General features: G+C 42.7%; 1 protein-coding gene across 6 annotated transcripts; it reads right to left on the reverse strand.

The window, feature by feature from the left end:
* Window positions 1-331: 331 nt before the first annotated feature.
* Window positions 332-25868, reverse strand: LOC112265596 (clathrin heavy chain 1). 6 transcript variants are annotated; one of them, XM_024443078.2, is made up of 34 exons: window positions 25513-25868; window positions 24387-24594; window positions 23940-23942; window positions 15954-16222; window positions 15501-15662; window positions 15248-15361; window positions 14951-15124; window positions 13811-14008; window positions 13441-13641; window positions 13063-13215; window positions 12799-12921; window positions 12492-12629; window positions 12169-12333; window positions 11797-11977; window positions 11489-11652; window positions 11226-11351; window positions 10978-11120; window positions 10557-10791; window positions 10318-10440; window positions 9968-10113; window positions 9632-9815; window positions 9293-9485; window positions 8873-9030; window positions 8464-8736; window positions 8129-8296; window positions 7797-7946; window positions 7497-7628; window positions 7275-7385; window positions 6926-7096; window positions 6503-6724; window positions 5766-5786; window positions 1922-1959; window positions 1762-1837; window positions 1463-1605 (listed from the first exon to the last, which is right to left on the reverse strand). In XM_024443078.2, the coding sequence occupies exons 1-33, from the start codon at window positions 25552-25554 to the stop codon at window positions 1807-1809; spliced, it is 4920 nt and encodes a 1639-aa protein (XP_024298846.1). In that variant the 5' UTR covers window positions 25555-25868; the 3' UTR covers window positions 1463-1605; window positions 1762-1806. The 6 variants fall into 6 exon arrangements, with proteins under 6 accessions (XP_024298841.1, XP_024298842.1, XP_024298844.1 ...); XM_024443073.2 differs by lacking the exon at window positions 1922-1959 and having other exon boundaries at window positions 332-1605; XM_024443079.2 differs by lacking the exon at window positions 5766-5786.
* Window positions 25869-26737: the final 869 nt, after the last annotated feature.

Here is a 26737-nt window from a genome sequence, read left to right on the forward strand (position 1 = left end):
TATTTTACTGTAGGCATGACCTTGATTAAGCAGTGCACATGAACTACTCAACTGACTGAAGGAAAAATACTAATGGATTGCTTATATAGACTGATGTGAAAACGTCAATTCTATTATGACATGTTTTCTTTGTAGGATAAAATAATTTGACTGTGCCTAACAACTTCGTCATACAGGGACCAAGATTTTATCTACAGGATAGACTTTCGTCTTTTATATTTCTCTTCCAGCATGGTCTTTATGAAAATGTTTTATTGTTAATATAATAGAAAGGAATGTTCAGAGATTAGGATGATACTTTACACACAGCTCAAAGCACTTTGGGAATACATCAAGGTAAATACAGGCTTTTATTTCAGACCATTCTTGACAAAGAACTGTATGCTGTAGTACTGAACTAATTCTTCATAATAACCATTGAAATACATAACCTACAGGAGTGTTACTGATCTAAACAAGTTGACATTAGGACACCAAAGGAGAACGGCCCTGTCCTCCAATTCCTCCATTTGTTCTCAGATCCAATCGCACTGACCGAACCAAACGGGACAGGGCCGTGGAGGACGACGAGCAAGATCCATCCTTTTTTTATTTTTAAACGATCGTCCTTCTGTACACACAAAAATATGGTGACCTAGAACACCACAACACCTGGCATACACAGACCTCAGCACAAGGAGGGTGGTGACTAAATACAAACGTACAGGTCTGAAGAGTCAGCCTTCGATCCCCCTGCACATACACAGTCTCACACAAGCACTGTACACGGCACAACAGAAGGTCACCTAGATTAAACACATGGAGCCAACAAAGGAGGACTAACATCTATTGGGGCTGACTGGAGAGCCAGTATAGAACAAGGGGGATTAAAATTCTTATTTAGATCACACACACACTCAGACACATACGTCCGTACGCATTTCAAACTCAAAGCTACACGCCTGTGCAGAATATACTATTGTTACTTAGTGTTGAAGTGGCAATATATGTTCAAATATTATATGTAACCTTTTTTCAGAATATACAATAATGAAATGCATTATACAGACAGACGAATAGACAATGTAAGCTGTTCACACGTTCAGTACATCAAAATGAAGAGTTTCTATATTAGTTTCTTCTCACGACAGAGTGCAAATTAGATGCTTCTCCAACTACTTCAAAAAAAGTTACTTGCTTCTTTCTCAAGTCCACTTACATACATAACCCCATTAAAAAAAAAAAACACAAAAATGATCATTCTAGTAAGTGTTAAGTAGTCAAATATGGAATGTGAAGAAAAAAAGTCAAATTTCTGTTCAAAACAATACAAATAAAAGTCCATTGCTGTTTAAAGGAGAACATAAAACAAATAATTTAAAAGAACGCAGATTCTTGTTGTTTGTATCCCCTATTGTGAGCATGGTAAGCTAGTGAGGAACACAAGGAGAGACAAACAGGTGACTAAGGGGTCAGGGGTGGTGGGCGTTCACATGCCATAGCCAAAGCCAGGCTGGGGAGGTTGGCCATAGCCGGTGGGTGCTGCTGGGTAGCCGTAGCCTCCATAGCCAGGCTGAGGGGGCACAGCCTGACCAGGGCCTGAAGTGAGCATGAGCTGGGGCGTGCCTGCAACACAAACACAGGACACTAGCATGAGCTTCGTGACAAGACTACTAATATACAAACAAACTCCAAAGGGTTAACACTGCCCAGGTGCTACAACTTCAAAGCATTATTCAACCAATAGAGCGGCAGGGTTATGTAGAGGTCAGGCCACCGTACCATAAACAATGGGCTGGGACTCTGTGTTCTGCTCCTCCTGTTTCCTCAGGGACTCGGAGGCGTCAAGCTTGTCGACCTGAGAGGCAGGGAGAGAGGTGAGCATGTTAACCACAGACACAACCAGCAAGGGGAGCTCTAATGAGATGCCAATATAACTGACCTCTGGGTTATTTCACTGGCTGGCCGATGGGACCATTCCTGACAGGCAGAGATGAATAAAGTCAAGATAAAAATAAAAAAAACAGGCCGCAAAAGGCAGGCCATGCTACGGTGTGTGGGAGGGTTTAGTCAGGCACGGTTACTAGTGGCGATACTAGCTACCAAGCTTGACCACGACAGCCCAGCATTAGTGTTGTAAAGGAGTCTAATTTCATATTAGATACACAGCTAAGCCTAAACAGAACACTAATTAATATATACAGTACCAGTCAAAAGTTGACACCTATTCATTTAAAGGTTTTTCTTTATGTTTACTATATTGTAGAATAATAGTGAAGAAATCAAAACTATGAAATAACACACATATCATGTAGTAACCAAAACAAGTGTTAAATCTAAATATTTTATATTCTTCAAAGTAGCCACCCTTTGCCTTGATGACGGCTTTGCACACTCTTGGCATTCTCACCCAGCTTCACCTGGAATGATTTTCAAACAGTCTTGAAGGAGTTCCCACATTTGCTGAGCACTTGTTGGCTAATTTTCCTTCACTCTGCAGTCAAACTCATCCCAAACCATGTCAATTGGGTTGAGGTCAGGTGATTGTGGATGCCAGGTCATCTAATGCAGCACCATCACTCTCCTTGGTCAAATAGCCCTTACCACAGCCTGGAGGTGTGTTTTGGGTCATTGTCCTGTTGAAAAACAAATGATAATCTGCTAAGCGCAAACCAGATGGGATGGTGTATCACTGCAGAATGCTGTGGTAGCCATGCTGGTTAAGAGTACCTTGAATTCTAAATAAATCACAGACAGCAAAGCACTATCGCACCTCCTCCTCCATGCTTCACAGTGGGACCCACACATGTGGAGATCATCCGTTCACCTACTCTGCGTCTCACAAAGACGGCAGTTGGAACCAAAAATCTCAAATTTGGATTCCAAACCAAAAGGACAGATTTCCACCGGTCTAATGTCCATTTCTCGTGTTTCTTCTTACTGGTGTCCTTTAGTAGTGGTTTCTTTGCAGCAATTTGACCATGAAGGCCTGATTCACGCAGTTTCCTCTGAACAGTTAATGTTGAGATGAGTCTGTTTCTTGAACTGTGAAGCATTTATTTGGGCTGCAATCTGAGGTGCAGGTAACGCTAAATAACTTATCCTCTCCAGCAGAGGTAACGCTGGGTCTTCCATTCCTGTGGCGGCCCTCGTGAGAGGCAGTTTCAGCATAGCGCTTGATGGTTTTTGCAACTGCACTTGAAGAAACTTCAAAGTTCTAGAAATCTTCCAGATTGACTGATCTTTAAGACACGAAGTAGTGATGACTATTTTTTCTTTGCTTATTTGAGCTGTTCTTGCCATAATATGGACTTGGTCTTTTATCAAATAAGGCTATACTCCCCCACCATGTCACAACACAACTGATTGGCTATAACGCATTAAGGAAAGAAATTGCACAAATACAATTTTAACAAAGAACACCTGTTAATTGAAATGCCTTCCAGGTGACTACCTCATGAAGCAAAAGCTGAGAGAATGCTAAGCTGCCATCAAGGCAAAGGGTGGCAACTTTGAAGAATCTCAAATATATTTAGATTTGTTTAACACTTTTTTGGTTACTACAAGATTCCATGTGTGTTATTTCATAGTTGATGTTTTCACTACTATTATACAAAGTAGAAAATAGTAGAAATAAAGAAAACCCCTTGAATGAGTAGCTGTGACCAAACTTTTGACTGGTACTGTATACATACACACAGTGCCTTAGGAAAGTATTCAGACCCCTAGACTTTTTCCACGTTGTTACGTTACAACTTTATTCTAAAATGGATTAAATAAATGAAAATAAATGAACAAAAATGTAAAAGAAATCCTGTTTTTGCTTTGTTATTATCGGGTATTGTGTATAGATTAAATGGGGGGGAAGTTATTTAATAAATTTTAGGATAAGGCTGAATCCTAACAAAATGTGGAAAATGTCAAGGGGTCTGAATACTTTCCGAAGGCACTAAATAAAAATAAATAAAGATGGTCCCACCATCCAGCCACCAGATGCATCTATTTCCATGTGTTTGGACAGTATGTAGAGAACCAAACCCATTTCAACAGCTCTAATATGGGCCAACATCACAGAAAAACTACCAGGGATTACAAGAACTATCACAATGCTAACACCAACAAGAAACTTACCCTACCATGAAGTTGAACAGATTCAATGAATCAACTGGAAACCTCAATAATAATAAAAAAGTTCTAAATGGGAAGATTATATTTATACTAAAATGATCAATAACCAGCAAATAAGGGAAATCTTTATCATGTTGGTCTGCTTGATTAGTTAAGCAGCTTAGAGCAGGAATTGTAAAAGAAAAAGCAAGACTGACAATTCACAGATTCAAGCAAGCAGCATCTTGAATATGAGAGACATACACAACCTATGCATCCTGAAAATTCACAAGATCACTTCAACAAAACCATAAGTCATCTATGAATATACTTCTCTCCTGTTAGATCACAACGTAGGGTTCAGTTCTCTACATACTTGCCTTCTGCCAAAACAGTCAGTACATTGTTTTAAGATGCAGGTAAACAGGCTGTAGGTTCATTGAAGGGGAAAGAGACATGCTGAAGCAGCAGTTAAGTCATTTCTCTGTTTAGAAGAGTGCATGAGAAAGGCAGAGAGCCACAGTGGAGGGAGTGAGAGGATGGAGTGATGGTTTGTACGGCCAGTCAAGGCGTCCAGAAGCAGGCACAGCCAACAACAATGTCTCCAAGCCTGTCCAAAAATACTGCTAATGCTATGGGCGGGGGAAACGCATGCTTTCCCTGAATACAATGTAAGTATGTTACACGCGTTCTACACACTATGTACACACAGTACCCCACTTTTCATTGAACAGACCACACTTTACAGTTCTGGAGTAGCAAAGACACTACAGTACAACTAATAAATAAAAGGAACACAATTATAATAAAATGCAAAAAATATCTCCATACATGTCACAATTTGTTGAGGATATTTACATCTAAATCTAGGCATTTTTTACTTTGAGAGTTAACTCCGTAAACCGTTACATAAAAGGGTACTCTGAAAGAATGATCAAAATTTCCATACACAATGTGTTCTATTCTCCCACTTTGCAGCTGTCTCCAGCTGTGCATAGCCCAAATATGAGGCTACATTACTTCACTATAAAAGGACCAAATTGAACAATGTTGGCCCTAAGCTCTGGTCAAACCACATTCATAGTGGTCCCAGGGCTGTTTCAGCATTCATTTCAGTACAAATCAAACCCCAGTACTCTACCAAGGTTGACCACTAAATGGCAAGTGGTAGAGATTATCACAGCCTCAAGCCAACAGCAGACCAGTGATATTACAGACAGTGGTAGTTTTTCATTAGTATCTACAGGTCTAAGGGAGAGTATTGTCTGACTACAGTAGGTTATCCAGAGTAGAGCTCTCCTTTCCTGCTCCTGGACAGTTACTGAGTTTGCTGGTTTATGTGGACAGCCTCAATGGAACGGAACTAAACATCCCTCTGTTTGGGTGTTGCTGGGGTGAATGAGTTCCTGAATCCTGAATGGTCAGTCACTGATTCAACCCTGGAACAAAGAGCAATAGCTAATAGAGCCATCCCAAACCCCAGCATGCCCAGCAGCTCCCCAGAGGCAGGGTGGGAGAGCCCCACTCCAGACCATTCTGGGTCTAGTCAAGGTGTGGAGTCAGAAGCAGCAGTGACATGGGGAGGGGACAGACTCATGCAGTTTCCTCTAGTTTCACTCCTCCAAACTACAGACTACAGAGGGTCAAAAAGAATGACTGGAAATGGATTGGACTTTCACCTTTTCCTTAATCGCATCAACCTGAAAGGGAATTCAGAGAGGCAACTTAAGAAGAAAAACAAAACCAACTCTCTCCCAACAGAGAGAACAAATGTGGAATCAGAAAAGAAAAAAACTATCAGTGAGAGATGGAAATAAGCCACTTTTGATACAAATGTGGTACTTTTAAGTTATAAAATATCTATCAGCAGACCTGTTTTTAAAATATCATTACAGTAATCATACAACATGCATAATTATGTACAATTGGTCTAGATAGCAGTCTATTTCTTCCTGTTCGTCCTGGATCCCAGCAGACTATAGCCGATACTACCATTATGTTCTACCACAAGAAGTGATATTTCTGTTATTTCTTGCCATATGACAAATATATGTGGCATGGAAGAATACTAAGCAGTATGAATCTCCTGACGTTAGCATTTGTATGGAAAAGTAGCAGAGATGAAAACCCAAATCAAAACGGAAGACATGATTACCGGTAACATGACAGAGAAACGGAACAGGATGAGATCGGCTGAAGTTGTGGTTGTTTACAAGATCCTAAAAGGTGACCTCCTCAAAAAGGTAAATTGGTACATTAAAAACATCACCTGACAACAAATTGCCTCACCATGTTAATAGTAACCTACTTTTCACTGTAGACACTGATAACCTAAGCACAAAAAACCCTTACCACACTCTGTATAAAATACCCTATGGGGTGAACTGCCATCCAAGGCGTGGCCAACCTAACCCACCTTGGAGAGGTACTCCCTCATGACCTGGATGAAATAGGGCATGGAGAAGTCCATAATGTTGTGCCTCCAGGCCGTCTCCAGCACCACGTCAGGCCTCAGCAGGTCGTAGCAGGTGAAGAGGCAGGCGGCAAAGCACTCCTTCTTGTCCTCCTCCAGGAACCAGGCCAACAACTCCTCAGCCAGCTCCAGGTCTTTCGACTCAGACGCATACTGCATGGCGTCCTACACACAAAAACACCACAGACATACACATCAAAACAAGGGAGACACAGGGAAAGAATTCAGACAGTGACGTCAAAAAGCAATGTTATGATCCAAACATTTTACAAAAACAACAGCAGCATGGGTATCTGTGTGAGCTGATGATCACTGGTCTTTAGACAAAATATTAGTATTTGATATAAAGTTGAGGAGAAGCTGGACCTTGTAGAGTTTGTCCTTCTTGCAGAGTTCCACGCTCTGCTTCCAGCGGTTGTTGCCTTTGAAGAGGTAGGCAGCGATCCTCCTGAACTCAATCAGCTCGTGCTTCTCCAGGCCCTGGGCAAGGGTGATGTTGTCAAAGTTGTCGTAGGCATCAATGGAGGCACGCAGGGCCTGGACAGGACAGAGGTGTAACAATAAGAGAGAAAGTCATTTCTGCATGACAGAAATTGAATGCAGACTTTTTTTCAACAAAGGAACTTTCTCTTTTCACAATGGTAATTTCAGTGTTTTCACAGATTCTTCTCGCCAAAGTATGAAAAACTAAGCTTATGTTAAAAGATCTTAGTACCGCATAGTCTTCCTCTGTGATGAAGAGGTTGTTAAGTGCTTCGTTGACACCCTTGTTGTTGTGGTTCTGCACTGACCGCAGATACGGCTTGACCAGTGACAGTTGCTTGGTCTGGAGGTGGACAGAGAAAATAAGTCCAGTCAGTGAACAGTCAAACAGTCTGAATGCCAAAGATTGCCATACAAGAAGCTGTCAAGTATGGACAGAGTAGCATCCTAGTACCTTCATGAAGAAGTTGACTGCGCGGGTGTGGTCGAGTCGTGGTGACAGCACTATGAGCAGGTCGTTCAGTAACAATGGTTTGAACTCCAGGTAGAACTGGATAGCCTTGTAGTATAACTCCACATTGGCCACCTGGAATCAGAAGCCTCATACATTCAGCTGCAGGATGTGGATTTCTAGTCAGTGACAAATACTTGGCCTCATACAATGACCAAGGAATACATCATGACAACAACTAATACGAAATGTTTGCAAATCTAAAATATGACATGCTGAGCTTGTGTTGTTGTAGTCAGTTACCTTGGTGACAATGTCTTTGAACTGTCCCTCCTTCCAGGCGTCTGAGGGGTGGCTCATCATGGTGAGGATGGCGTTGTCAAACTCCTCATACTTGTCATAGAGGAAGACCAGCTCCGCCCACAGGTGGGCCTGCTCTGCAGCCCTCAGGACCTGCGGACACGCATTAACATTATCGTCACCCACCCCAAAAACAGCACACAAAGATATCACTAAATCACACATTGCTGCATTCAAATAACATATGAACAAATATCAAAATATAAAGACTTTGCAGATCATTTCAATCCGCTTGCAAATAGACATTATCTCGTAACGTTCTTCCCCGCTCTTACCTTTGGAATGTTGACTCTGGACCAGAAGAGCTCCAGGTGCTCCCTCATCTTCTGGGGTTTGAACTTGGAGTAGAGGATGGCCAGCTCGGTGAACATGCCCATGTGAGCCCGCTCCAGACCCAGGGCTGCCTCCAGCATGGTGATCAGCTCCTCAAAGTAAGCACGGTCCTAGAGACAAACACAACCATGGATCTTCAATTAACACAGGACCATTAAAAACACATTTATCACATGCTATGGTATGATTTGGTAAATTATTTTCTTTAACTCTGGCCAGGATAAGGCAACTGCTATGAGAGCGAATATTGGTAGTAATTGAACCAAATGAGCCTTACCTGGTAGTAGTTGATGAGCTCCTCCAGTTCATCAGCATGGACAACAATATGCAGGCCACACATCTGTGCCAGGCGGAACTCATTTCCATCCACACAGGCAAAGCACACCTCTTTCCAGGTGCGGGTGCTGTTGGCTTTGCGGGCTCCATCCACGGCGGCCTGGTACTCTCCCAGGTGGACCAAGGTGGACGCTAGCCGCCCGAAGTTGGACACGTTGTTGTAGAGCAGCTTGGCCGCATCATACATCCTCTCATCATAACACCTGTCACCCACCTGGAATACAGAAATACTTCATAAAAAGGTATGATACTGGTCAGCAGTGATGGAGAAGGATGTGTCAGGTAAACGTGTGTGGGGGTATGCCGGTGTGTGTATGCGCCAGTATGTGTATTTTGTGTTCAGAGCGTACTTGTTGGATGTGGGCGTTGTTGGGTCCATTGATGAACTCCTCCAGTTCAGCCAGGCGGTTGGTCTTGGCCAGGGCGAAGATGAGCTCTGTCTCCACGTAGGACTCACGGGACTTCTTACGGGCCATCTGAAGGAACTTCACCAGGTCCTCCCAGTTACCTGACGATTGTAGAGGAACATTTATATTTACTTCACTAAACCCTTTTCTCCTAGCCTGGATTCTGCAACTGAGATTGCAGGAAGTCTCTTCTCTTTAGCATATGACACAAGGAGTGAAATGTTAGAGACTGATACCTAGACTACTTTTCCCCCAAATTGGATGCAGGTGAATACCTTCCCCTCTAATAGCAAGCCTACATTGAAAAACCCTAATGTTGGTTGTATGCTGGACAATACGTGGATCATTTTCTTTGTCTCTTACCACTCTGGGCTGCAGCCTGGCCCACCTCCATGTAGGCAGAGGGGTCATCAGCCTTGATGTAGGAGTCGATGGCCTCCTTCACCAGACCCTTCTGCAGCTGAGCCTTGGCCAGCTGGCTCCACACTGGAGGCTCGTTGCAGCGCTCAGCAAATTCGTAGGCCCGGTCCAGGTTCCCAATGTGCTCAATCAGAACCTAAACACACAGAAATGACTTTTGTCAAGTTCACCTCTTAATCCATAGAACTCAGACAGAACAGTAGCATTGCCCACAATGGGAATTGAACAAGCAACATTTTGGTCAATGGTCCATTTGCCAGAGCAAAAGACTCAACCACTGACCTGCACGGCGGAGGTGTTGACGTCAAACTTCCTGAAGATGGCGAAGGCCTCCTCGAAGAGCTCGTTGCTGATGGCGATGTTAGCGATGTCGGGGGCATCGTAGTTGTCTAGGCGGTTGATGTACTCCATCACACGGGTACGGTCCGCCTTGATGGCTGTCAGGATCAGCAAGTTCTGCAGGTTTCTGAATAAAAACAGATGAACTCTGCTCAGCATGACAAACTAAAACAACAAGTTTAAAGTTACAAACAAGCCTGATATTGAAAGAGCAGACACACAATGGACAGCTCAGTCTGCCAGTGAGCACAGGTAGCAGAGCTTCAGTAGCCCTAGTACCTGTGTTCACTGAAGACCGAGTTATCCAGAACGATCTTCTCCAGCAGCTCAATGAGTTCGTTGGGGAGGTCTGCAGTCATGAAGGCCTTGACTGTGACGGACACCTCCTCTGGGTCCTGTGTCTCAGACAGGGCCGTCTGAACAACCTGAATGAAAGACAACAAACGTCATTCCAGAATGGAGAGAATAGTCACCATTCTGCAAACTTATAGCCAAACAAGTCACAAATAACAATTTAACCATCGTGCGAAATATAAGCAACGTTTTGGTGGGACATCACAGAACATTTTGGGCCATGGTTTTAGTGAGGATGAGGTTTGCATTTCAAACAGGCAGGAACAGGTCCATACCTGGTCGATGAGGGGTCTTCTAAACGGGTTACTCTCCAGCAGCACGCTGGCCCACAGCTCAGGATCTTTACGGCGAACCAGGTAGCGAGACAGACTCTTGAACAGAGAGTTCTCATTGCACACCTGTAAAAGGAAATGTAAGATGATCAGTATTTGAGGGAAAACATACGCAAACAGTATAAAATTAACATTTCAATGTATTAGTCAAGTAAAAATGTCATTCTTATTTCCCCACTCACATTAATGAGCTCCTGGTCACACTGTCCTCTCTCGTAGGCCACGCAGGCCAGGTGGGGGTCCCTCTTCTCACAGTACTTGCCCACCACGCGGCTGTCGTAGAAGGTGTTCTCACGCAGGAAGCGCTCTGGGTTGTTGTTGCTGTCGATGTAGATCTTGGCCAGGGCATTGTGGGTAGCTGGCTCCTCACAGCCCTCATGGATACGGGCCTCCAGCCAAGGCAGAAGCAGCTTCAGTCTGGAGCCAACAAATATACACATCTTGAAGTTTCAGGTGCTCATAAACTAGATATATTTACACTTTTAAGTGGGTCAAACAGCACCCCTTCATCCTACTTTCTCTTTCAGAAGTAATGTCACAATTAAATACACTACAGCATAAAGCCAGTCTGGGCTGAGACATTCCTCTCCCCACAGTCCTTACCTGTTCCTCTTCTCCACCTCAGCCACTAGTTCATCAGTGGAGAACTGTCCTTTCACCACCAGGATCAGGTTCTTAATCACATCCTCAGCACAGTCCACATCCAGCAGCCCGCCAATCACCACCGGCAGACGGCTGGGGTTCACCTGACACACACACATTTTTCTTATAGAAAATTCACATATCGTACAATGGTGTGTGTGTGTATACAAACAAAAAGCTGTTACGCAGGTTAATATGAGTTTATGTACCTTCTGCACATAGATCTCAATGTATTTCTGCAGGGTGTTGCGGTACAGGTAGAGGACTAGGTCGTGGACAAAGTCAAAGCGGTCACACACGATGATCAGGGGGAGCTGATCAGTCAGCTTAGCTTCCTGTGAAGAGAGGAAATATTGATATCAGCTCACAGAATCAAACTAACAGCTAGACTTGGCTTTCAGGGTAATTAACCAAATAAAGACTGAAGTAAGCTGTGATGTCATACTATAGTATGCCTACTTCTCTTCCTTACCTTGAGGAAGTTCTTGACTCGTTCGGGGTCGTAGCAGTTGCTCTCTCTGCAGATCCTCTCCACCTCTTTGATCTGTCCCGTCTTACAGGCTGCCTGGATGTACTTGAAGTGGACCTCTGGGTCCTGGCTGAAATTAACGATGGAACCCAGGAAGTAGAACAGACCTGGAATGAATAGAGACAGAACTCAGTCCCCATAGATAGAGAGGTAGGATGAACAACTATGTGGTTGTTGAGACAGTCATGACCATGTTCCATGCAGGTGAGGACAGGACTAGGTGGTTTGCGTCAGGTGTATGGTCTACTTACCTTCGAAGCTCTTGAAGGACTCAAAGAGCTCAGTGAGGGAGTTGGTGGAGAGCTGCTCGTGGTACTTAGAGGCCACCTGGACACAGATCTGCAGGTTCTGACGGATGTTGGCCGACAGCATGGCCCGAAGACACTCCAGAGAGTCCTCCACTGACAGGGAGCCAAAGAAGTTCACCAGCCACTGCAGGACAGCGTCAATACACAGAGTCAGTGCACAGACAGGAAAAATACCAGAATGCACACATTAGTCGATAAAGCTTATGTTTATTAAGAGCAAAACACAGCAAGTACACACTTGTTCACCAAGACCATGAACACTCCAGGACATTCTATTCCATGCAGTGTGTGGTTGTGTTAGATAGTGTCCTATACCTCAGGGTTGAGCAGGTGTGTGTGCACCACAGCCCGTTTGATATCGTACAGGTCGGTGTAATGCTCCAGAGCCCTCTGCAGCAGACCAGCCTTCTCACACAGCTGGGCAACGTGGGCACGGTCGTAGTGGGTGAACATCTGGTTGCCCAGGATGGCATCAGCCACCTGAAGCAGAAAAAAACATCAAACATGAATTTAAAATCCATGACATCGAGTCAGTGGAAGAGAAGCAAATAAGAGTGTGGCACTAAAATAAAAAAACATGCATACAATTGCTGTGTAAGTGTTGGGTCTGTGTGGAATGGGGTGTGATGTGTGTGTACCTGTGGGGCGTGGACCAGGTTCATCTCCAGCAGGCGTGTCTGCAGAGGCCCCTCAGCAGGCCTGTTGTTCTTCAGGGCATCCAGGAGGAAAGAGGTACACTGCTGGATCAGGTTATACTCCATAAACACGTCAACGATCTGAACAGGGAGACAGACAATACATCAGCTACCACACAATCATATTACTGTATACAGCACCTCACAGCGCAGCACTGAACAAGGTTTTTTTCCTTCAGAAAATGTATATGTAAGGGAAATAGGACGATAAATGAATGGTTGAGGTGGTGAAGACGTTTAGCCGTCTGACCTGTGTGATGTCGGCCAGGGGCTCCTCATCCTGCACCAGCATCTGGGAGAACTGCAGGCCTTGTTCTGGACTGATCCTCATCACATTCCGGAGCAGGAACATCCAGTCTGGAGTGTAGCCCACCTAAAAAGGAAATGCGGAAAACGCATCCGTGAGTTAAAAACGGAATACAATCTAAATTGACCATATTAAAGAATTCCATTTTGTGTCAAGTCAAATGTTATATTGGAAAGGACTTAGAAAGATAGAACCACCACAACTAACCTTTTTGGCGTAGAGGACAATTTTCTGGAACTGTCCGGTCTCAGCGAAGCACTGAATGACCTTGTTGGGCACGTTGGCCCTGAGGTAGACGCTGAGAGCCAGAGTGGGGTCCACTGATTTCACCAGGTCCCCCAGCTCCTCTGAACACTCCAGCTATTAAAAAAACACATGCAATTTTCATAAATCCCTAACCAACACTGTCGCAAATAAAGTCCTAGCCAGCCCAATAGTTATAGGGATATTTGAACAGCCCAGTGCTATATGTTGAGCAATACATAATTGGAAAATAAAACTGTTAAGCTCAATGTTGAACATCCAAACTCAACAGTAAGCGACAACTATAGTCTCAGTTTATTATGATAACTATGGTTTCCTTGCCTTGTCCTCTTTGAGCCATTTCTCCAGCAGCTGCTTGCGTCCCTGCTGTAGGACGGGCCTGCACAGCTCCAGAGACTCAAACTTGTTGAGCTGGCCCTGATCCAGCAGGATGCCAAAGTACTGCAGCAGTGGAGAGGTCTGGCCCGGCTGGGCCGGCACACTCTGGAACTTACGGATGGTGTCCGGGGTACGCAGGATACCCTGGGGAGGAGGAGGAAAGGAGCGTTTTGACTTTCAAAAAAATGTGAACATGACAGAAGACTGTAGTAGTAGAAACCTTATTATACACAAGGCAGTTGAAATATCATCCAAAAAACATTTACCAGATCATGATTTTAATTGTTTGTGCATTTTGGTGCATTGGCAGTACCTTGGGAGCGTTTGCGGCCACCTTGGCAGCCTCAGAGTAGTTCCCTGCAGCAAACAGGGTGTTGAACTTTCTGGCGAACAGCTCCTCGGCCCCAGCCAGGTTGTTGCGCACGGCCATGCGCAGGGCTAGGTCTGGGTTCTGGAGCACGTTGGTGATGTAGGGGATGATGTTCTCCTCCTCCACACACACTGACAACACCTGGACAAACACATTAACACACAGACAGGGTTAGAGAGTCCACTACTATACAGACATGAAAATATGTGTACCATTACATTAGTTTATATGTACTGACAAATTTAACAAAACTGGTATATAATTCCTTTGTTAAACTCACATATTTATTCAGAATTTAATTGAACGTGTAAAAAGAATGTTGCTAGACTAGAGAATAGCATTTGTGAATTAACTACACAGAAACACACTGCTCCATGGTGATGTCTGTGTGTGTTACATTAAGATATAAAGGAGCAGCAGACTGGAGGGTTAGAGAGCCAGGAGCTTTAAGGAGATTAGGACGCCCGGCCTGACAGGATCTCCAACTGTGTTTCACATGCTGCTATCTGCTGGAGGTGCCGTTAGATCAGTATTAAAAAAGGCTTCCCTCAGCCAAGGTCACCAAGTGACAGACACACACGTCAATTTGGGGCGGCATGTAGCCTAGTGGTTAGCGCGTTAGACTAGTAACCGAAAGGTTGCTAGATCGAATCCCCTTGCTGACCAGGTAAGAATCTGTCGTTCTGCCCCTGAACAAGGCAGTTAACCCACTGTTTCTAGGCCGTCATTGAAAATAATAATTTGTTCTTAACTGACTTGCCTAGTTAAATAAAAAAGGTTAAAAATACCTTTTTTATTTTTTTATTTATAAAAGCACACTTCCACACAAACACACCCTGTTTTTCCACTGTCACATATATGGGACTCTCAGCCATCATCACACAGGTACAGTATACAGTGTTTGTGAATTCTGAGGAGGAGACCTGGAGCAGTAGGCTCTACAGACATGGATCAGCTTTCCATCCTCCTGAATATTTAATGGGTCTGTGTGTTTTGGACAGGAAACTCATTGATCAGCCCACTGGCATCTGGTTACTCCTGATAAAAGGACTAAAACACTCCCATTTACCAGTGGAGACATACCTGTCCTTTCCTGTTGACTCCAATGATGCCAGCGGTTGGTTCATGTGGGGCCGTAACAAAGATGGTCTCCCCGCTGATCCGGTTCATGTAGATACAGGTGCCCGTCTCCAGGTCATACAGGTGGATGTAGCCATATTTGGTGATAAGAAAGACAACATCTTGCTTAGAGCTGATCTAGAGGACAGAGAGCAGGGACACAAGGCTTCAGAAGCTGTAGCATAACAGGTATTAATGCAGAGGGCCTGCATGACTGTATGGATCAGGTTTGAGTTCTTGTCTGTGAAGTGGTTCCAGTACCTGCATGGCTACAGGGAAGTCATTCTGGGCCTCAGGAGGGAAGAACACGTCCACTGCCTTCTTTGGAAACGGCTGATTGCCTGTTGGTGGGGTTCCCACTTCAATTATGTGTAACTAGGAAAGCAAAAACACATTCAGAGGAAAAAAACAAAAACAATGAGATCTCCCGGTCTTCTTTGCTCATTTTTATTTTTCCATTCCATTCCATTCCAGCCCTCCCTGAGTACTCCATGTCCAAGCTGGAGATTCCTACCTTTCCTCCAGCTTGCCCTCGGACAGCGAAACAGAACAGTGTGGATTCCTCTGTATTACCCTCCATTTTGAACTGGGCGAAGCCGGCGGCGTGGCCCTCAATGGGCTGGGACACCTTCCTGTCCACAGAGTACAGCTGCATGGCTCCCACCACACGGTTTTGCTATAATGAAGGAATACACATACTGTACAAGAGCTTGTGCTACAGCAGTATTTTCCAGAGGTACATTAAGTCTTATCAGGGCAGAACATTTCATAATGCTGTGCAAGCTTCAAAACAGCCAAAAAGCATGTTATTAGCATCTATCAGGTCAGTGTATTGCTGTACATTAGTGTTAACACTCACACGGATTAACTTCTATGACAAACTCATAAAAAAAAAAACACAAGTCACTTCAGTAGAATACAGCTAGCGTCAACAATAAATCCAATCTAATTCCCTCTATTTCAGTACCTGTGCTGAAATCCCAATGAGAAGCAGCCATTTCTGTTTGGCGTCAGTGCGGTAGTTGATGATTTGACAGCCTGCTAGGCTGGAGTGTCTGTCAAAGACTTTGACTGGCTGGGAGTCTCCCTCCATGCTCCAATGGTAGACGGCGTTGTCTGTGACCAGTGCTACAGTGTTGAGGGAGATCCACTTCCAGAAAGTGACGTCATCAGTCATGGTGTGAGCCTTCATCTTGCTCTTCATCTCAATGTTGAAGATCTGGAGGGTTTTTGCAGCTGAAAATTCACACATTAAAAGGTTTAGCAATATGATGATCTAACACTGTATATCCACAAACTAATGTAAACTACTAATCACCACACACAGACAGACTAGAGTGGAAATGAAAATACTGTAATACCAAATTTCACTTGATTTAGAAATAGTGGTAGTCATGGTTTGGTGCGAGTGCCACCAAATGACCAAACAAAACAGCACTTGCAATGCAGAAAGCAAGACCACAACGACGGGCAACCAATAACGTGGCAAGATCTGCATTCAGGAAGGAAAAGACTCAATACAAAAAAAAAAGGTAAGACATCACCAATCCACATGAGGCTAATAAACAGCAACCACAAGTGACTGGGTGAACTGATCATTTACAAACCAGTTCCTTCAGAAAGTTCACACTTCTTGACTTATTCCACATTTTGTGTTACAACCCGAATTGAAAATGGTGTTAATAGATTTCTCACCCATCTACACACAATACCCCATAATGACAAAGGGAAAACAGGATATTTTGAGTAATGGTAATGTGCGTTTTTCTCAGGAGTGGCTTCCGTCTGGCCACCCTCCAATAAAGCCAATATTGGTGAAGTGCTGTAGACACGGTTGTCCTTCTGGCAGCTTCTCTTATCTCAGTCAAGGAACTCTATAGTTCCGTCAGTGGTCACTGGGTTCTAGACCAAGGTCCTTCTTGCACGGTTGTTTAATACCCTTCCCCAGACATATGCCTCATCACAACTCTATTGTGGAGATCTATTGACAAATCCTTGGACTTCACATTGTCATGACGTTGCCCTCTTTGGGTACAGCAAGCCCCATCCCCCTCTCCCGGCCTTCTACACCCAGGCTGCTGTGGTCAGAGAGCGGTTGAAAATTCCTAGAGGAGATTATCTCCTCATGGCCACAGTATAGAGACAGAGTGGATTTTCATAGAGAACAAAGGAATTTCTTCCACCGCACAGAACTTAAGGTCCGAACAACATTTATGTTCTGGAGAAGGTATAACAGATCGGTGAAGAATTCAGCTACGAACTGGTCCGTTTGGTGAAACTCACGGGAGACAATACAGCCACATTACCATAACGCTGTTTATCTTTTAACCATAAGATGTGGTTAAACTCTTAGACTATCGATACCGACAGAATAAGAACAAGTCTTTGATATGAATTACTAGTCTGCAGCTAGGAATTCGGTATCATTGAATGCGGAGAACGACAACCGCCGAAACATCTATTCTATAACGACATGAATGAATGTCACTCTGAACTATCCATTCTAACCACGACAGAGAGAGGACGGACACTCTCCAACAGAAACAAACTTTTCAACAGAGACCCGACGACACACTGAGCGTAAATATATATATTGATTGCAATTGTTCCCGAATGAGTGAGCGTTCATGTGCAAAGGATTAGCATTTCAATTGTTATAATTATCAACTGTGTGTTATCTTCTCAGACAACCCCAACTTCCCTTTTGTACACCAAGCCGCCGATGCCGGTTATCCCACTAGGGAAACTCCGTTATCATTTCCTTGTAACTAGGTTTGTTTATGCATTTCTGTGAATTACTTAGTTAAATCATTTATTTACTTAAACGATGCATGGATGACTCAGTGAAGACTGGGTTCGTGCAGATAACCAACAATTTACGACGTTTGGAATGAGACTAACGGGAGGTAAAATAAATAATTCATTAATCAGAAGACTTGATCAGATATGAAAATATCTGAAAACTTTTATTTTCCTACTTTGTAATCTGAATATTTTCCTTGGTGCCCCGACTTCCTAGTTAATTACAGTTACATGATTAATCAGTTTAATCGCGTAATAATAATTACAGAGAGTCATTTGATAAAGATTCATCTTCAGTTTAATGATGCCAAAGACACGACAACAGTATAGTTTCTGCTTTGACATGCACTGTTAACTGTTAACCTTATATTGAAAGGGGAGTTTTTCTAAATCATGTCAAACCAATTGAATTGTCCAAAAGGTAACTACAATAAAGTTGTAGTGATATCAAGGATGATCAAAGGAAATTGGATGCACCCGAGCTCAATTTAGAGTGTTATAGCAAAGGGGTGTGAATACTTGTATTTATTTTCAATAAAATTTGCAAGCATTTCTAAAAACATGTTTTCACTGCCATTATGGGTTATTGTGTGTAGATGGTTAAGATTTATTTTAATACATTTTGAATTCAGGCTGTAAATACAAAATGTGTAATAGGTCAAGGGGTATGAATACTTTGATGGAACTATATAAGGTCTTCCATTAATTACTGTTAAAAAGTCCTACTATTGTATGTGCCTAGTCATAGGTGAACTTCCAGGAGTTAGAGCAGCTCTACAGGATTCCTAACCACAGTATGCTCATCCTGAGATGAATTAAGAAGTTTGGGATTGGGTCTGAATGCTGATTAACGCAAGACCACAAAACACAAACTGATGCGATGACGTACGAGAAGTGTCTTTGGATGCACTGACTGACAACCATTCCATTTCAGGCTTTCCAATCACTGGGTTATTATTGGAGCAAGGAAAGGGTTTCCTATTAATTAATTTCCTGTGTCTGTAGCCTATGATGAACCTGCTATTGTTAACAAATTGAACCACTAAGTCTATAGGCCTACATTTCCTGTTGTGTAATGCTATACACCTGGACTACAAATCAGAGCTACATTTAAAAAAAAAAAAAAAAAAAAAACTAGCCCATCTAATGCAAAGAGAAATGACACATTGATCACTTACATTATACAATTGCTTTTTTTTGCATCGGAACCCTTTGGAATTACCTGGAATTCTACATAAATTGGTTTAAAAAAAAGTGATCTGTTCCTCTAAGTCACAAAAATAGACAGTGTGCTTAAACTAATAACACACAAATTATTGTATCTTTCTTGTCTATATTGAATACATCATTTAAACATTCAGTGTAGGTTGGGAAAAGTATGTGAATCCATACGCTAATGACTTCTCCAAAACCTAATTGGAGTCAGGAGTCAGCTAATGTGGAGTCCAGTCAATGAGAGGAGATTGGAGATGTTGGATAGAGCTGCCCTGCACTTTAAAAACCACTCAAAAATGTTGAGTTTGCTATTCACAAGAAACATTGCCTGATGTGAACCATGCCTCAAACAAAATAGATCTCAGAAGACCCAAGATTAAGCATTTTTGACTGGAATGAAGCTGGAAAGGGTTACAAAGTATCTCTAAAAGCCTTGATGTTCATCAGTCCACGGTAAGACAAATTGTCTATAAAAAGAGAAAGTTCAGCACTGTTGCTAGGAGTGGCTGTCCTGCAAAGACGACTGCAAGAGCACAGCACAGAATGCTCAATGAGGTTAAGAAGAGTCCTGGAGTGTCAGCTAAAGACTTTAAAAAATCTCTGGAAAATGCTAACACATCTGTTGACAAGTCTACAATATGTAAAACACTAAACAAGAAAGGTGTTCATGGGAGGACACCATGGAAGAAGTCACTGCTGTCCAAAGAAAAACATTGCTACACATCTGAAGTTCGCAAAAGAGCACCTGAATGTTCCACAGCACTACTGGCAAAATATTATGTGGACTGATGAAACTAAAGTTGATCTGTTTGGAAGGAAGGAACACACAACACTATGTGTGGAGAAAAAAAAGGCACAGCACACCAATATCAAAACCTCATCCCAACTGTGAAATATGGGGGAGGGAGCTTAATGGTTTAGGGCTGCTTTGCTACCTCAGGGCCTAGACAGTTTGCTATCGTCGACAGAAAAATGAACTCCCATGTTTATCAAGACATTTTGCAAGAGATTGTTAGGCCTGTCCGCCAATTGAAGCTCAACAGAAGTTGGGGTGATGCAACATGACAACGACCCAAATCACAGAAGTAAATCAACAACAAAATGGCTTCAGAAGAAAATACGCCTTCTGGGGTGGTCCTGACCTCAACCGGACGGAGATGCTGTTGCATGACCTCGAGAGCGGTTCACACCAGACATCCCAAGAATATTGCTGAACTTAAATAGTTTTGTAAAGAGCAAATGGTCCAAAATTCCTCCTAACCGTTGTGCAGGTCTGATCCACAACTACAGAAAATGTTTGGTTGAGGTTATTGCTGACAAAGGAGGATCAACCAGTTACTAAATCCAAGGGTTCACATACTTTCCCCACCCTGCACTGTGAATGTTTACATAGTGTCTTAAAGACATAAAAACATATCATTGTTTGTGTTATTAGTTTAAGTAGACTATTTGTCCATTGTTGTGACTTAGATGAAGATTAGATCAAATTTTATGACCAATTTATGCAGAAATCCAGGTAATTCCAAAGGGTTCACATACTTTCTCTTGCCACTGTATATACACAGTACTATTTCAAAAGTTTGGTCACACCTACTCATTCAAGGGTTTTTCATATTTTCTACATTGTAGAATAATAGTGAAGACATCAAAACTATGAAATAACACACATGGAATCATGTAGTAACCAAAAAAAGTGTTAGCCACCCTTTGCCTTGATGACAGCTTTGTACTCTCAATCAGCTTCATGAGGTAGACCCCTGGAATGCTTTTCCAACAGTCTTGAAGGAGTTCCCACATATGCTGAGCACTTGTTTGCTGCCTTTCCTTCACTCTGCAGTCCAACTCATCCCAAAACCAGTTAAATTGGTTTGAAGCCAGGTGATTGTGGAGTCCTGGTAATCTGATGCAGCACTCCATTACACCCCTTCTTGGTCAAATAGCCCTTACACAGCCTGGAGGTGCATTTTGGGTCAATGTCCTGTTGAAAAACAAATGATAGTCCCCATCTGGTTTGCGCTTAGTGGATGGCATATCGCTGCCAAATGCTTTGGTAGCCATGCTGGTTAAGTGTACCTTGAATTCTAAATAAGTGAATCACAATCAGTGTCACCAGCAAAGCACCACCACACCTCCTCCTCCATGCTTCACGGTGGGAACCACACATGCAGAGATCATCCATTCACCTACTCTGCATCTCACAAAGACACGGTGGTTGGAACCAAAAATCTCACATTTTAACTCCTCATACAAAAAGGACAGATTTCCACCTGTCTAATGTCCATTGCTTGTGTTCCTTGGCCCAAGAAAGTATTTTTATTGGTGTCCTTTAGTAGTGAATTCTTTGCAGCAAATTGACCATGAAGGCCTGATTCATGCAATCTCATCTGAACAGTTGATGTTGAGATGTATCTGATACATCAAGTCTGAAGCATTTATTTGGGCTACAATCTGAAGTGTAGTTAATTGCCGATTTCTGAGGTTGGTAAGTCTCATGAACTTATCCTCTGCAGCAGAGTTAAGTCTGGGTCTTCCTTTCCTATGGTGGTCCTCATGAGAGCCAGTTTCATCATATCGCTTAACGGTTTTCACGACTGCACTTGAACAAACTTTCAGTTCTTGACATTTTCCGGATTGACTGACCATCACGTCTTAAATTAACGATGAACTGTCGTTTCTCTTTGCTTATTTGAGCTGTTCTTGCCATAATATGGAATTGGTATTTTACAATCTTCTGTATACCACCCCTACTGTGTCCCAACACGCATTAAGGCATACCTGTTAATTGAAATGCAATCCAGGTGACTACCCCATGAAGCTGGTTGAGAGAATGCCAAGAGTGTGCAAAGCTGTCATCAAGGCAAAGGTTGACTACTTTGAAGAATCTCAAATATATTTTGATTTGTTTAACACTTTTTTGTTTACTACATGATTCCATGTGCAATTACATTGTTTTGATGTCTCCACAATTATTCTACAATGTAGAAAATAGTGAAAATAAGGAAAAACCCTGGAACAAGGTGTCCAAACTTTTGACTGGTACTGTACACACAAAAGTATGTGGACATCCCTTCAATTAGTGGATTTGGCCATTTCAGCCACACCCGTTGCTGACAGGTGTATAAAATCGAGCACACAGACATGCAATCTCCGTAGACAAATATTGGCAGTAGAATGGCCTTACTTTAGAGCTCAGTGACATTCAACGTGGCACCGTCATAGGATGCCGCCTTTCCAACAAGTCAGTTCGTAAAATTTCTGCCCTGCTATAGCTGCCCCGGTCAACTGTAAGTGCTGTTATCATGAAATGGAAACGTCTATGAGCAAAAATGGCTCAGCCATGAAGTGGTAGGCCACACAAGCGCACAGAAAAGGACCGCAGAGTGCTGAAACAGGTAGAATGTAAAAATCTATTCTCGGCCACAACACTACCTACAGAGTTCCAAAATGCCTCTGGAAGCTACGTCAGCACAATAACTGTTCGTTGGGAGCATCATGAAATGGGTGTCCATGGCCGAGCAGCCGCACACAAGCCTAAGAGCAACATGCGCAATGACAAGCTTCTGTTGGAGTGGTGTAAAGCTTGCCGCCATTGGACTCTGGAGCAGTGGGAATGAGTTCTCTGGAGTGATGAGTCACGCTTTACCATCTGGCAGTCCGACAGACGAATTTGGGTTTGGCTGATGCCAGGAGAATGCTACCTGCCACAATGCATACTGCCAACTGTAAAGTTTGGTGGAGGAGGAATAATGGTCTGGGGCTGTTTTTCATGGTTTGGGCTAGGCCCCTTAGTTCCAGGGAAGGGAAATCTTAATGCTACAGCATAAGTCATTTTATACGATTCTGTGCTTCCAACTTTACGGCAACAGTGTGGGGAAGGCTCTTTCCTGTTTCAGCATGACAACGCCCTCGTGCACAAATCGAAGTCCATACAGAAATGGTTTGTCGAAATCGGTGTGGAAGAACTTGACTGGCCTGCACAGAGCCCTGACCTCAACTCCATCTAACACCTTTGGGATGAATTGGAAGGCCGAAGTCCTGTGAGCCAGGCCTAATCACCCAACATCAGTGTACGACCTCACTAATGCTCGTGGCTGAATGGAAGCAAGTCCCTGCAGCAATGTTCCAACATCTAGCGGAAAGTCTTCCCAGAAGAGTGGAGGCTGTTATAGCAGCAAAGGGGGGACCAACTCCATATTAATGCCCATTATTTTTTAATAAGATGTTCGACGAGCAGGTGTCCACATATACTTTTGATCATTAGTGTCTTGTCTGACAAGTGAACGCTTAAAATAGAATACATAGTGTCAAATCAATATTAATCAATCAACACAAATACAAATTAATTTGGCTACAATAGTCTAGTATTGAAATGTTGCATTGCATATCTGATTTTCTTGAAGTCTAATCTGCAATACACTGTCTCTGAATGCAAGGTTCTTACACTGCAGCCCAGGATGCACTGACAAAAATCATGCAAACCATGACTATTTTGGCCTATAGTCCAAGACCAGCTCTCAAACTGGATATAGTCATAATAGGGGAATGAATAATACATTATCAAAAGTTATCACAAGGCTCTTGCTTCAGAGGAATGTTTCACTGGCTCAGTCTGTGCATTAGCCTTGACCTCTACGCAATTGAGATAGTAGTGTGCAATATAAAAGGTGCACAAGGTATTCTCAGATGTTTTTACTTTAACCCTTTTTCCCTCAAACCTAGAGGTCTTGATGAACTCCTTGAACATCCCTATTCTGTTTGCCATTTACCCTATAGCCTCCTGTTAAAAATAAAAAAATCAATCCCCTTGTGTTCGAAAGTAGAATGGAAGCACTCTTTCCTATGTAAGCAGAACATAAACAGTACTGGGCAGACATTCCAACACAGTGCATAAATGATTACAACTTCCACAACTCATGATATATAAAATCCAACTCACCGTCTGCAAACATATAAGAAAGCATTAAGAAACGAAAAGAGCAAAAACAAGCAAAAATAGAAAAAGCATTCATGATAGTATGACAATTTTATCAGTGTACAAAAAGGGGTTCAATTGTTTCAAATGTAGACTATAAATTGCAACTCACAAAGCAGTTTTACTTCTGATTTTTTAAAACAAAAAAATAAATGGACAGGCCTGTATATGGTCATCAACAGGTGAAGCAGAATGTGACAGGCCTAGATTATTAACTTGCTGACAAACAAAATCGTACATACACAAACTCCCTTTAATATTAGGACAGCAACACATAGGAAAATGAAGGCCTACAGCAGTGAAAGTTGAAGTTAACCACTTAGTTTGGGTGAATTAAGTTGTTAAAAACACAGCCTCTGTACATATTAGTTCAGTCAAAGGAAACAAGTCAGGCTCAGTGGAAGTCCTTACCTTTGAGGGCAATAACTTTGCTAGCAGGGTTCATGATGGCGCTATCTGCAGAGATGGGCCTACGGATTGGAGTGTTGGGGTCGGCCATATCAATGATGACAACCTGTGCCTGCTCGCCCACCTTCTCTCTTATACAGATGAACTTATCAGACTCCATAGTCAGGGTGCTGAATCCAATGTTAGCTGGGTTGATCCCCAGGTTCTGGAGCTAAAGGAAATGGAATTACATTGTTAGAAAGATTTTGATTGAAAAAAAACAATTGCTAGTGTGACTGTGTAGCAGAGGTGATTCAGTGAACTACGCTTGCATGATGAGTGAGTGATCTTGTCTGAGACCTGAAAACGTGTTGGCTCCTGTCCTGGAACTAATGCCAACACTTTAGTTCAGTGGGCTAACCGACCTTAAGGCTCATGCACAGGTTAATGATCATTGCAGAGATTAAGATTTTATGTTGATGATAATTCGTACTGTAGCTATCCATTTGTACTGACTCAAACCCATTATCCTTTTATCATCCTATGGCCATAGATATAGCAACTACATCAAAATAAATAATACTAACTAGCTAGGCATTGTAGAAAGCCATGTTGTTTTAACCATAGAACATCGGTCTGTGGATTAAACCATTTTAGTTTACTGAACAACTGCCTCACTTGAATGTCAGGGTAGGGGTAATGTAAGATCAGTGTCAACACTAGCAGAAATAGCTAAATGTATCTGGCTGTTATTGAATGGACTGTCAAACAGAAACGTATCTATCTAGTTAAGTAGTTAGCCATTACTTAACATGACATATGTTTGAGTTAGCAGGACAATTAAAATCAAAATAGCAGCCATCATATAAAAGCAGTTAACGTTACGTTTGATGGCAACCACAGAAAGTTAACGTTCACTGTCACTCTGTCTTTTCGCTAGCTAGCTAGCTAGCTAGCTAGCTAGCATAATATGGCAACGGGGAGGAGAGGTCATTCATTTCGCTGCGGGTGTTGGACTGCCAGCTACAGTTAGCTTAGCTAGCTAACAGTTAGCGAAAATCGTCAAGCAACCGATAAAGATATGGAGGGGTTTAGTGCGATAGTTACGAGCCCTCGCCACGACTAGTATTTCGCTATATTGTTTTCATACCTGCAGATGCTCCTGGAAGCGAATAGGTAGTATTTGAGCCATTGCGGATTTCCTTTGCTTCTACGGAGTCCTGGAATTCTAGCTAAAAAGCTAGCTGGCTAGGTTAGCACCGTGCTAGCTACGACCTCCTCGCTCACCGATTCGTAAGCCGTAGTCAGACAATGAATATTTACGTCCAAGCAAGCTGTTATTGGAAATATTTTCCAAAATATTATGTCAAGTGTAGCCGCCGGATGTTTATGCGTTTTCTCCACTGCCGGAATGGATGGATAGCAGTGTCTTAAACACTGATCTCAGTCCAAACCTGCAATGGCGGCGGAAACGGATCAAAATCTGAGACGGAAGAGGAAGCAAGACATCCAACTCCGTAATCGTTTTTGTTCATATACAGTCAGTGAACTAAACCGATAAGACACAGCTGCTATCGCATTGAGAGCCACCCCCTTAAGCAAACCGGAACTGGGACATTTTTTTCGAAGTTAAACGGCCTGAGTTAGATGTCTTCATTTAGCCACCATCTTTGTCAGAATGTTATCAATCCGGAAGCCGCTAGGGATATCTCTGGAAGGAAAGACAAAGCAATATGATTGTTCCACCTGTCATTTCATCTTTGGCTTTGGCCTCTGAACAGTCTAAAACAAACCTTAATTTATCTAAGATGGCAAACACTTATTTATTTCACATTGACTTCCAATTTGTGCCACATCATTCGCCCTTTTACGTCAGTTCCGGATAATTCAAGCTTCATCATAGGCAGCGGACTTTAAAAGTGGATATGTCCTCTCTGCATGTTGTTCATACAGTGTAGGATTTTCATGTTCATATGTTTAAATATCGTGTCTGTCACACGGTCTCAGCTCTAGAGTGACTCGTTTTAAGTCATGAAATGAATTCTAAACTCATAAGTGCTGTTATCATGCATGCTACTGTCCTGTAGCATGAATAAGGTCTCATGTATGTCCTGTCAGAATGATTGGACCAGTTGATCATAAATGGGATCCTACTCTAACCATAGATCTAACCCTGACACAACCGTTTTAGTTGGGTCCCCAAGCACACTTTAATAGAGAAAAACATTTGATCCCTCACTCTGGAAGGAACAAAACTAGAAAAACATTCCTATATCCCCCACCCCTATGCTGTGTCATATTGAAAATATCTAAATACATTTAATTCTTTCCTATTTAAAATGTTCATAAATGCGTTTGAGCTGTATTGAATACAT

Source organism: Oncorhynchus tshawytscha, linkage group LG13 (genome assembly GCF_018296145.1).
Source record: "Oncorhynchus tshawytscha isolate Ot180627B linkage group LG13, Otsh_v2.0, whole genome shotgun sequence".
In the NCBI taxonomy this organism is placed as follows: Eukaryota; Metazoa; Chordata; class Actinopteri; order Salmoniformes; family Salmonidae; genus Oncorhynchus; species Oncorhynchus tshawytscha.